The sequence below is a fragment of the Triturus cristatus genome, chromosome 10 (genome assembly GCF_964204655.1).
Source record: "Triturus cristatus chromosome 10, aTriCri1.1, whole genome shotgun sequence".
Taxonomy (NCBI): Eukaryota; Metazoa; Chordata; class Amphibia; order Caudata; family Salamandridae; genus Triturus; species Triturus cristatus.
Window position 1 is genome coordinate 605,487,435 of NC_140593.1, and position 13,545 is coordinate 605,500,979.

Below are 13,545 nucleotides of genomic sequence, written 5' to 3' on the forward strand. Positions count from 1 at the left end.
TTGGGCTGAACAACGGTTTTACATACACAAATATTCTTGACATATTTCCACTATCCAGGCCAGAATATTTAGGGAGCATGCGTTCTTCAAAGTTCGTGTATGCCAATTTTGCTTCAAATCTGTTTGTTATTGACTAGTCTCTACCTATCAGAAGTGCATTTCTGGATTTTTAAGTTTCAGAGTTTGACCCCAGTGCAAGAAATTATTTTGAGATGAGTTTATTGCATCCAAAGATCTGAATAACTAGTTCAAAAAAGGTGTGGGGTGGGTAACTGTCTTCCTGCTTCTCAGTTTTTTAAAACTTTTTTTTTTTATATTAAACATTTAAGTAGCATATCATTCAAACCCCAGTATTATATTGACAAAGGTCCGTTATTTTACAGAGCAGATGACATCTGCAACCTACTTATAATTAAAACAAAGTAGATAAGCGATTGAAACTTTTCTTATCCAAGGGAGAAGGCAGTGCACAAAAGTAAATCAAACTATTAAAAAGGCACGTAGTTCAAACCTAGCTTGTTAACTGTTGACAGTGTATTCTGATTTTTCCCAGGAAACTCCGTATGTGATGCATCCCCTTGTCATGTTTGGCGAGGGGGTGGCGGTGCACTCTTGTCATGCACTGCTGAGATTTTGTCTCCGCCCTCTCTCCTTCGCCCTCGCGAGAATGCCGCATGCCAAAATGGAGCTTAGTGTGGCCAAAAAGCTGAAAGTGCAGTGAAAGTTGATTTGGAACCAGTCTTCGCCGCAGTCGGTCCCTGCCAGTGGAGCTGAAATTACTAGCGAGAGCTGGGAGCGTCAAACTACGGCAGATCGTAGGTCCACTACAGTGGCTCTTGAACTGAGCCTGATTTCCAAGCTCATGTGATACTCTTGGACTTTCCCTCTGAGCCGCTCCTGATTCCGGTTGGCGGTCTATTCTAGATGAACAGGAGAGGTCTAGGAGATCATATGGTGGGTGAGGCTTAAGAACCCCTGGATAATTGAGGTATTGTGATGAGAAGTTTTGGACTGCAATGATTGCATATGAGTGAAGGATTCCCAGCAATTGAGGCTTCAGAAAAGAGAAGTTTATAATCTTTGCTGCTCTCTCGGACTCTGTTCACCGCTCCAGCGCCATGTAAGAGCGTTAGTTGCCATTGTGGGGGCTTTGGCTGCTTTGCGATAGCTGGACTTATGAGGCCCAATATGTTGAGGGATTTCACCTAAGTAGCTAAAGTCTAAACACTTGTCCGAGTCCCAAAACTAGAAACAGTTGGCAAATATGGGGAAAATCAGCCGGGAGAAAGGTACTATGAGGCTAGCCTCACCCCCTTGCTTTACTATGGAGCTTCATTCGATGGAGAGCTTTATGGGAGCTATGGTCTCAGGTTCAGATTTCCTCAATTCAGGGGCTGGGTTGGCAGCATAGGCAGGATGCTTCAGCAGTGGGGTCAAAAGAGGACTCCTTATTGCTTCAGCACCAGCAAGTAACGTACACTAACTGCACTGGCTAGGGGTTCTTCCCCTTGGTATCACAATCTCAGGTGCAAATACCACCCTGCAAGTCGGAGGAATATGCTGTGGTAAATCCAGTCCATCATTACCCATTGGTTAACCCACCACAACAGAGGCAGGAAATGGGGACTGCTCCTAACAAGGGGAGGGGAGACTGAACAAGTCTAATGATGAAAAAGACTCCTGGCAAACACCTGCTAGCCAAAACAGCAGACCAAATAATAGTCATAAGCCAAGCCAGCCAAGGGTGAGTCTGGCGATGAATCAGTGGTTGACACTGTAGACCTAGCGGTGACGGAGCACTCCTCCTTTCTGTCTTTGACAGTACCGTTATTCAAAATAGACTGCCAACCAACAACATCTCCTCAGGATGCACTCCCTCCCAGTATCTAGTTCGCAATCCTTTTAGCAGAAATTAAAGATCTGAAAAGGTCACAACTTCTTGTGATTGTGTCACTACAGGAGCAGATTACAAGTTAAATTCTCTTTTGAGAGCGAAGAAGTCAAGTGGAGCAAAGAGGCTTGGACCTTGAGGACAATATGAACACGCCATTAAAAATCTGCGGGGTTGCTGGAAAGAAGCTTGCTTCTCTTAGAGTGAAGCTGGATGCACTATAGACTCGCTCAAGAAGATGTAAATTAAGATTTGTTGGTTTCCAGAGGGTAAAGAGGCTCAGATGGGAGGTGTTGGAACTTTAGGGGAATCTTTGATTAAAAAGCATGTTCTCACAGACTCTCCAGTGGATTTGTCTATCATGCAGCCTCATCGGGCCCCATTTCAAACACCCCCAAACTTAAAGCAGCCACAAACTTACTAGCCAATTTTTCGGATTTTAAAATCAAGGAGCGGATCTTATCAGGAGCAGTTCAATGGAAAGTGTTTTTGCTGGAAGATGGCATCAAGCTTCATGCTACTCGCCGCAGGAGAAAATGTAAAGACATGATTGTTTTTTTTGAAGTAGCTGGGACTCAATCTGGTTTGTATCAGCAAGCCAAGTTGGAAGTTCTCTTCAAAGATCTCTTCTGGGTACTCTCCAGCAGTGAGGCAAACTATTTGCTAAATCAAATTCAGAATGGAGGAGACCTCAGGGGCTTTAAATATGTTTTGTGGACATATTTTGATATATGTTGATAATGTCAGTATTTTTATCTAGGTATTAATGTATGCTAATATGATTGTATTTGCAGGTTGAGCGGCGGGGAGAGCGAGGGCGTGAAGGGAGGTTTGGTGGAGTCTAGGTGCTATTCCAGGGCACCCTTATAATGGGGGTATAGGCTACAGGAGGGGGCTTAGTGGTTCCTAGTTTTGGGTGGTGGTGAGTCTGGAGGTTTTAGCTAGGTTTGCATAGGTCGGAGTTATGAAGAGGGGGGGGATCCTGCACTTGGGTGGTTTACTGTAAAATATGGTGGTATTATTGTTCAGTTTGTAACTTTTGTCACAGGAAGCGGTAAACATTTTTGTATAGTGAGGTGAGAATGGCTGGGTCTTTGAAGGTGATCTGCTGTAATATAAATACGTTAGGCAATCAACTCAAGTATATGGCTGCGTGTAGCTGGTTAAAATTGTATAGCCCATGTGTTATTTTTGGCCAAGAAACCCATTTGAAATCAAATACTCCTAAGTTGTCTATTCTCTCGTGGATTTCCCATGCTTTTTTCTTTCATCAGCAGGGGTGTAATGTAGGGGGTAGCTCTTTTCTTTTCTGGAGAAGTGTGGCTCACTGGTTAGAGTAGGCAGACCTGGAAGCAGAGGTCAGCCTGGGACCAGGGTTCAGTTCCCGGCTCGGCTGGGTCTTGAGTCCATAAATTGTCCATGGACTTGATAATTCTCTCTCCAGTGCATACTCAATTCATGGGTTCACACTCTGCAACTCTGGGCAATAGCTTGCTTAATCTCCACAATGGCCCCTCGTGGCGGGATGCCTGGCTTTCACCTTGTGGATGCCCTGCTGGGTTATCTCACAGGGGAATACCAGGACGGGTTCCCTAAGCAAGCGCTTAGAGACCGGTTGGTGATTTGCGCTATATAAATATCTGCACATTTACATTTACATTTACTTGCGTAATTGAGAATATTAGGAGGGATAGCCTGGGGTGATGGCTTTGGGTGGTTGCACGTTTATATTCTCAGTGCATCAGTTTTATTAATACTATGATCCAATAGAGGATGAGATTCACCCTCCTAAACAAATGTATTCAGTACTGATGCACTCAAGGTGGCTAATAATCTTGAGAGGAGATTTCAATCTGCTGCAGAATTCCCAGCTTGATGCTTCGTGTAGGGATAAGATACAACTAAAATAAAAATCTGCTTCTATGTTGGTTCTACACAAAGAAGAATATGGCTTGTTAGATCCATGACGTACGGCGAATCCTGATGCTAGATGCTACACTTTATACATGCTTTTCGAAATGCTTTTAGCCTGCATCACAGATTGATTTTTTTTCTCCTAATTTCTTCTCTGTTTAACAGGCTTGATTATTGGAACTTGCTTCTCGACCAATCAGTGGTTTCACTTCAATTGGGATCTAGGTCAGTCAATACTAGAAGTACTAGATGGTGCTTTGATAGGTCCTTAGTATTGCCTGAACATTCGAAAAACGATGTGCATACTTTTTTTTGAACTTTTTATGTTTAATGCAAATTCAGCCTCTTTATTAAATATCTGGAAAGACTTTTAGACCTGCTTTCGCAGCCAGGTCATTACGTTTAAACCAAACTCAATGAAGACCTGTAGAGCCTCCATTGAGGGAATGCTGGCAAATATAAAGAGCGAGATTAAAGTCTGTTTAAGTTTATATTCTCCTCTTCCTAGTAATTAATTAAAACGTGCTAAAAGTAAGCTTCAGGATTTCTTCTACATTGAGGAAATAGTGAATGAAAGGACTGCATTTCAACAAGCTTAGGGGGAAAGTGAGCATGTGGGATGTGTTTTGGCATGGTCAGTAAAATCTAAGGCCAATGCAATCGGATATCAGAGCTGATAGCTCAGTATACTAACAGAATTCTGGATAACCGCGAAGATATCCAGAAAATATTTTTTTTTTAAGTTTAAGAAGAAGTTTATATATGCAAGAATAAGCACATTGATAACAATTTGCATAAATACAGCAATTGGAGTAAAAGGGAACAATAAATGAAGAAAGAAAAAAAGGACCTTATACATTAAGTGAAAAACGCACAAACGTCAGCTGATAGATAGCAAGTCAACAGTATGGTATAAAGTTAAAACAAAAATAATAAACAAATAGACCAATTCAGTCAGAACTAGAAGTCGAGCTTTTAAATACAACTTGAGCAATAGGTAAAGGTGCAAATGATCGCCTAATTTAGTAATTTAGAAGCTGTGTAATCGGTGTCTAAAGTTCTTGTCATTTTAAAGCAAGAGATACAGATTGCATGTCAGCAGTATCTAATCTGTGATTGTAACAGACTGCATACCACTATGCTTTAGACAAAAGTTGCTTAGAATCTTTTCAATGTTTAGTCATTTGTTGAAAAGCATTTGCTAATAGAAGATTTACTATTTGTATATTAAATCAAACATTAGCCCACACTGTAGAGATGCTTCCTAAAAATAATTATCAATATAACAAGCATTGAAAATGCAATAGGTCTCGCCTTTCATTAAGTTGAAGCCATTTGCTTTGCTCATGGTATTCTATAGCAAAGCAAAGATGACAGCTGCCACTGCGTCATGATGACCCTTCTACGATGCTGCAATAGTCAGATAATGTACCCTTCTGTCTCCTAAGAGCAATTAAAAAGGGTGTCATATAGTGCCAAGAGCCTTTCCCCAGGCTAGTGTGTACTTTATAGCTGCAGTCAAGCAGTTTGTGTCAAAGCATTTTACACTGGGCTCCCTGGCTTACAAAAATTGTGAAGAGCCCTAATGAAGTCTGTGAATTGGAGACTGCGAAAAAAGAACATGCGTCTGGGTTGGTCTGCGGGACGATTTTTCTTGAGGTACACATCTTTCCAAGCTGAGCTAAATTAGGAGTAAAAAACAAGCCACCTACCAAATCTCTACAATGCTGATGTCCTATCTGAACCAATAAAAGCAGGGCAAGAATCTGTTTGCAACATCCCTGCTTGCCCTTTGACTGTGTTCCTTTTTAACACTGAGGTGGCATTCTATCCAAAATGAAGGTGGAAAGTATGGAAGGAACAGTTAAAAGGGCAGGAGTATGCCACTTCATGTAATCTAGGAGTATATGGAGATCTGGGTTTTTAGAAGGTTGCAATGGCTCTGCTCAGGATACCACCTTTGATTGGTCTTTTAATTGTTATCTTGGTATTGGGGGGTGGGACTAGCTCAGCAGTAGACACTATCCCCACCTTTAATGGGTCGCACAGCCCCTGTTTTTTGTCATCTGATATAAGTATATTTTTCAGAATCCCGGCCTTGTGCATGCTCCCAACTAAATTAGTTGATTGACCCCCATTTTTGGTCTAGAAACTTGCACACAGGACAATTCGACATCCAGCGAAAATCAACACACCTCTAGCTACTCCATCTAACAAGAAACATTAGCCAGAATAGTTCTAATGCATCTAACAGAGCACCAACAAAACGTCCCCTTTAAGCAACCACTCCCCAAATATTCAACACAACACTTAACCAGCACTCTGAACTGCCTCCCAAGACAGCAAAGATATTCCACATGCTCTTGGATTATTAATGAGCTCACAACAGAATTTTTGGTAATAAACAAAGCAGGTTGAATGGGGTTGCACACAAGCACGGCGGAGGGGAGAAAGAGCTGGTGTTCGCTTTGCACACATCTTCCGTCAGCACAAAAGCAGCCCATACATATACACTCACAACTTGTCAAAGGCGCCATAGAGTTGGGCGTTGCCAAGCTCACAACACCCATGAGCTTCACAAGCAACGTGCCACTCCATAACACAACATTAATCCAAAAGCCTGGTTAAAGAGTTACTATGGGCAAGAAACCAAACTCCCAATTGCCGGAGATACACATTTCAAGCTGGATAATGCACATTCCAATTTTCCTAAATGTATTCAAATTAAAGACGTGAGACAACATACACCAGACACTACTAACAGTAGCACAATACCAAATACACACATTAAATCTCACATGTTGACAACACCCACACTACTGATATCTTACTCCATTAGAAATCTGACTCTAGCCTGTGACTGAATCCTCAAGACCAAGGCATGAAGATATCTCTAAAACATTAGGTGCACTACACTCCAATCAACTGACTCACAACAATCCTCCAAGTCATTGGTGAAGAAGGCATCTTTGAAAACAGAAAGCATAGCTCAGTGATGGGCGCATCCAATAAAAGTATCATACTGCCACTATCTGCTATTAAAGGCTATTTTTCAAGTGTGCTCTAGCAAGAGTCGTCCAAGAATAGGTCTATGAAAGATGTCAAGGAACTAGTCACCTGGTAAACATCCCAGTGAAGGACGCAGGGATGAGGGTGGGAGAAGGGCAACCAAGGAGTCGCAGGAGCCTCAGAGGACCAAAAACACACAACCTGAAGGGCGTTACACTTAATGTAATTTCTTTAAAACAGCTTCTTTCTCAATGCCATCAACTAACAGCTCTCCACACAGCTAACACTATTGAAATTTTACTATAAATCAGGTGGGACAGCATCACTCTGCCACGTAATACACAGGTTCTAAGGTGCTTGCCAAGGGTTTTTTGTGTGCATCTCTAAACTCGGAACTGTGCAGGATTTATTTGGAAAAAATAACAACAAAAAACAAGACTTTCCATTCTCAAGTGACATTTCTTTATTTTAGAAGGGAGTTCTTTCATGAGGCATGGAAAATCTCTCCTACCTGATGGTAGTTTTCCAACTCCATAGCTACTCGGCCAAGGGTGTCTTCTGTATACTGCAGGTGCTGTCAGTGCACATGGGTCGAGCTGTTTGTAATCACAAAAGAGCCCAGGAAAAACCACACCTACAAGGCAGCAGTGAGTCCAACACCCCTTCATTTAACTACTATGTAAAAAGCCAGTCACCAAGAGAATGATCAAAGCTCATCCTTGAAACTAGAACATGTGAAACTAGGGTCACCAGTGATTCCGTGGACTAACAAGGGTGCCCTGGGCCCTCATGCAAGTTAAAAAAAAGAGGCAGCCCCCATCCCACGGTGGATGGTGCGGTAGTTAAAAATAAATACAAATGAGCCGTGGAAGGGATGCAGTCGGCTCCTGGTGCCACTGCACCTGTTGCACTTCGGGTTGCTTCGCCCCAGCGCAGGTTCGGTACTGTTTCGAAACGAGATGTGGGATTCTGAGTATTTTGACCAAAGTAGCAGATGAGGCGTTTTTTAAAGGAGCTGGGGCCATCCTAGTATGCTACAGAACACAAAGTCCATTCATTCAGAAGTACCTGAGACACTAGCATCCTTCTTTGAGGCACGTTTGTAGAGCTAGTCGATTTATTTCTCAGCTATGAAGCTGGTGAAAGAGCTAAGTGAACTAATGATTCCACTGTAGAGTACAAACGTGATCACATAACGTGTAAAGCGCTCTAATACCTTCGGGTCTAGTTAGTGCTATACAAATCTCAAAATAATAATAATAACAGGCTACAAATACAGGCTTTCATCCTTCAGAGGTCGAAAAAAAATGAGTAGCACGGAGTTGGGTAGTAATGTACATATCAGTGCCTAGATACCAAACAAATGGTAGACAGCGCTACGTGCAGTTAATTGTGTTATTTTTGTCTGCCACAGCCGTACATAAGTTCGCTCAACAATACTTTTTCCGTGCTACCTAAACATAATTCTACATTAAAAGTTATACCTGTGGTGTAGACATTCCTTGCACTGGCTGCGTTTTCAAAACCTTAAAGCGGCGCGAAATATTTCGCGAGTCTCAGGCCACACATAGTGAACTCACCCCCGCAGCTGGTGAAACGAGGTGCAAGCAGCACCGAGTGATGAAAAACAGCAGTGAAATGAGCAACACTGAACAAAAGGCACGCCCTCTGAAGTGTTGTGGTAGATTTAACACCATATCTGTGACGTGGCCGAGGTGCGAATGGTGGCGGTACAAACTACAGTAAGGTCCCTGCGAGAGGACTGCAGCAACATGCGGCAGATGAGGAGCGCGAATGATAAAAGAGAAGTGGGAAGGTGAGAAGCCAAACAAGGAAGGGGCAGAAAGGATCGGGTTGCAGATCAAAAGATAGCAACACAAGGGGAGCCTTGGAGTGATGGGAGGCGCTAATTGACTGTCCTGCAGATGGTCGCGGGGAGGAAGGAACCGGAAGGAACGGCAGGCTGCAGTAATGAGCGTTATTCAATACGTGTGGGAGAATGTACGAGGGGCACTCACTGCAGGTGCTCTGCCGCCGTACTTGGAGTGAATAAACAAACATGGGCCCGCAGTGCGATTGCTCGTTTCTGGCTTTAATAGGAAAGTTATCAGACTACATCACACAGGAGGAGGTCGCCAAAAGTTAGGTAAACTTGCACACACATAACGGCATGGCCACGTCCACTCTCATCTGGGGTCTAACTTGGGTGCACTCAAAGAAAGATGAAAATAGATGCACTGATAGAAGACAATCGAGATGTGGTGTCCTCCCTCGAGACAATTCCTTTCTCAACAAGCATACAAAACAAGCCCGGCTTCTAAAGTGGTCCGGACGCGAGCGCCCGCCGCGCGAAAGTGAAAGCAAATTTGTCATATGTTTACAATTACGGCGAGACGCGGCGGATCGTGGCACGCGCGCTTGGCAGGGGCGGGGGAGCGCATTCCAGGCGGGGGAGCGGACCCTTTGAAGTATGATGCTGAGGCTGTGGCTACACGTGCACGTGCCAGTGGGCTGAAGCGCTTCCCCAAACGGATTCCATGGCGGCACGATGCACGTGATTGTGCGCGTGCTCGCCATGCAATCCACTTTTGGGAGCACTTTGAAATGCCCCTCTTACTAGAGTCTGGCATATCGATTGCGTAAACGCACTAGCTAGGCAAGACCTAAAAAGGAATGTTTGAACAAAATATAACATTGATTTGAGTCCAAACCTGTTGCCAGAAATTGGAAACATAAGGATTGGTAAATATCAAATGTTTTAAATCCGCCTGATGGGCAGAGCATGACCAACAAGTGTCTGGAGTGTCCGAGTTGATCCTGTGAAGGAGAAAAGGTGTTGTAAATAATCTATTGTATATAAAACAAAATTGTCGCATTTACTGCTCAGGAGGATTGTCTAATTTTGATCCAGATCTGCTTCCATGTTGAAATAAGTAAAGTGATATGAAGATCATTTTCCCAGGCCAATTCTGTATTTGATTTAGGCCGGTAAATTGAAGTGCACTAAATGAATAGAAGAAGCTTTGTGAGTAAGCGGCTAGTAAGATTGATAGATGAATATGGGGTAGTAAGAGAGAGGGACTGAAAGTAACTGTAGGATTGAGAAATATTTCATACGGTCATGAATTTATTTAAAAAAATTGGATGATAGGCCATATAATGATTGAGCTTGTGTAAAATATATACAGGTATCATTATCATATAGTTCTTTGGCATAGAGTAGTCCCTTAGATCTCCAAATTGGTTAGTAAATAGGTTTGTTCTTAATTTGTATACAATTATTGTGCCAAATGGAGATTAAGAAAGTGCTCATGTCAATAGGGGAGCATGGAGTGACAGAATCCAACAATTTGCAGGTGTGTCCAAAAATTGAGGTAAGTAGCTTTTGATGTTTTCGCATAAATATAGCTTCATGAAACGAGAAACGAGATAGGAACTCACGCTCTAAATCAACCCAAATTTGGGTAAGAGAAGATAAAGACAATATTCAATGTACAGAATGTTTTAATATGAAGGCTTTATGATAGGTAGCAAAATCTGGGAAATTCATTCCTCCGTGTACTTTAGGTCGCTTAAATTTAAGTAATGACATGGAAGGTTTTTAATTGTTCCAAAGGAAAGAGGACACATGGAGTAGACTTTTTAATATGTTTCAAGCGGAATATTTAATGGAATATTGGATATAGTGAAAAGAATATTAGAGACTAATATAATTTTAATGGTATCCAAGCGACCCCAACAAGACAAATGTAAGGGATGCCCTTTATTGACTTTTGAGGCCAGAAAAAGACTTTTTCAGGTGTAGCTAACGCTAGTAAATGCACAGTCTGCTCCATTATCAAATGGGAAATAACTCCATTAGAAGGCAAGGGAGCACTATATGCCACTACCCAGGAAGGAGTTAGCACTCCGACTTTAAGAGTCTATATATATTATTCAGTGTGCTCTGTGTATGTTTTGTGTGCTTATATTAAGTACTACCTTTATCAGAAAAGTGAGTATTTGACTGGACAATTCTCCACATGAGAAGCTTTAAACTTCTTGCCTTACACTACCACTGAGAGTTGAATGTTGAAGAGGCAGTACTTGGCCCAGCTGTTTTGGACCCATAGTAGGTTGGGCCATAGGACAGCATGATTAAAAGGCCACAATACCAACGGTTGGGCCCAGTAACCCCTGGCTGCCCCTCTGCCCATTGAATGGCTTCTAACATCTAGTGACCGTATGTTGTTATAATAGCCTATGTTTAAGAATTTAATGACGTTACCTATGATGCAAAACAAAACCATGCTTGTGAGGTTGTTCACTGGTAACTTGTTCACACATCATGTATTCACAGTCCTACATTTCGGTATTCTTAGGCGTCTTCCACACAATTTGGATGTTGTTAGAGAATTATTCACACATGGGCTAATCCTCAGTAAATTTATTGAAAGTTACAATCTTTTCTGAAAGGTAAGCCAAGGGACTTGGCCAGGTAAGCCAATCATTCTCTAATCTTCAATTTGTTAATGTTGATGTAATAGCAACTTTTCTCACTCTATACGTGACCGCTAACTCAGTTATTTTGTTAGAAACCAAAAGAAATGAGCAGATGGATTTTACCCATCATAAGGGTTATTACCAGACAGTCTGATAGTAGAAACAACATCAATAAAAATGTCCTATTGTGGAGCAGCTCCTGGTTTGCATAACACCCTTGTCATTATTCTTGACTACTTCCAAAATTTCACAGTGTGAGTAATCTGTTATATCAGTATTACATAATCAAAATACTACATTGCATTTGTCTGTCTTTCTTTTCCAGCATACCAATGATTTTGCTCTTTACACTGAGGCCATCAAATTTTTCAACCACCCAGAAAGCATGGTCAGGATTGCAGTCAGGACAATAACCTTAAATGTTTACAAAGGTAAATTTCATTCATCGGTCATGTTCAATGCACCATGGTATATTATGAACTTGTGGTTAATATCCTAGAGAATTTGTTTAAGGTTAAGTAAAGTCTGGTCTTTGAAAAGGCTATATGTACCATTACATTTGAGTTCATAAACAAACATAAAAGTAAATATTCATTTATTTACTGTGTACCTTGTATGTTAGAGCAAGACACGGTCTTTCAATTCCTTTTTTTAATATTTAGTGATGTTCAAAATGCTTTTACTTCCAAAAATGAGTACTTTAATAAAGCATATATTTGTTTATAGAAATAGTTTGTAATGTTATTATTTCGCTGTTACCAGTGTGAAGGTTGTATGTTGTAATACGTTGGGATATGCAGCTATTGGTGCACAGCACTGGTAAGGCTATGGTAAAATCTTCCTGTTTGAAAGTCACTGTTGTAAAGTTTCTTGTAACAGATCTCTTCAAATATCTGTATTCCTTCGGTTAAGGAAGATGTCTGGGGAATTTGGGAATTTGAGGTAATTTCAGGCTCCAAATTTGACTTTTCTCATTACTTTTGATTTGTCAGTTTGCAATTGATATGAGTGTGCAAATTCAATTATTCATATTTCTTAAACCCTCGGAAATAGTAAGATAAGTTATTGTCTTTAAATAACAAAATGGGTAAATCTATTTAATCAACCTAGAACGCTTGTGCCAGGCACAGCCTCATTCCTTCTTTTTAGTGGTCTGCCTGTTTTTGGGTATAACAAGAGACCACATTATCTCTCCTATGGTGCTTATGCTATTTATAAGGAGTGGGGCAAAAGGTCTACTTTCCTCACCATTGGCTGTTGTTGGCATCTTTAACATGTAGGGTAGTTCACATTCATTAGCCATTGGTTGATTGTAACTAACATTCATGAGGTATTATGTTTTGACTGTGTATCAGATAATAGACATATTTTTTATTTGCATGGGTCTTCTAGGGTAACCCCTTATCCAGAACATCAGAGCTCCACTGGGGATAATCTAAAAATACAGCAATAAAATGTAGCCAATTCATTGGGATAATCACACAAAAAAGGTATTTTCTCACAGGGCTCCTAAAGCCTTTTTTTGCAGGAAATTAGTGAACTGTGAAATGCAATGAGATATGCGTTCTGTTTCTAATCATTATGCATGTTTTTTTACACATTACACCTATTGACGCTATTTGCAAAACAAAGTACATTGACATCAGCAAACAGTTTGAGACTCAAATCCACTGTCTCTTTTTTACTCAATGAACATCTTCTTTAATGTAATTATTTCCAAACATGTCTGTGCTCACAGCATTTCACACAGGGGAAATCCTGTCTAGTAGTGGCAGGACTGCATGATCAATTTGAGGTTTTTTTGCACTAGATTAGATGGGAGTTCTTGTTTTCGATTCACAGTTGTTCCTCGGTCAATGCTAGTAATAAGCATGGCAGTAACCTTTCACTTTATTCTCGTTTATGGTAGTCCACACTCCCGGGTGTGTAAGCAAACGTTCTTTCATCCATGGACTCATCACTTCATGCTGCCATTTACTAATGCATCACTTATCCAACCATCAACCCATGCTATAATTAACTCACTCATCCTTTTGCACACAAACTTAGCTAACAGTGAAGATTTACCTTCAAGTAATGGAAAAAACGATTTGTTGGCTTTCTTGTTGCCTATTTAGTCTGAAAATAGCATGCAGTCTTGAAATCCTTATGTAGCTTTGTGACAGAGTAAATAAGCTTCAGCTAGCTGAAAAGCCAATGCCCTTCTTCATCTGTTGGCTGATGGTGATGTATTTTGAAAAGTAAAGAAA

General features: G+C 41.2%; 1 protein-coding gene across 4 annotated transcripts in view; it reads left to right on the forward strand.

Annotated features, from left to right (window-relative positions):
* Nucleotides 1-13,545, forward strand: part of CLEC16A (C-type lectin domain containing 16A) — a 645,672-nt gene that overhangs the window by 115,704 nt on the left and 516,423 nt on the right. For all 4 annotated transcript variants that reach the window (XM_085632123.1, XM_085632125.1, XM_085632126.1 and 1 more), the window contains exon 5: nucleotides 11,622-11,727. In XM_085632123.1, the coding sequence (XP_085488249.1) occupies nucleotides 11,622-11,727 (106 nt within the window). The remainder of the gene's footprint in view (nucleotides 1-11,621; nucleotides 11,728-13,545) is intronic.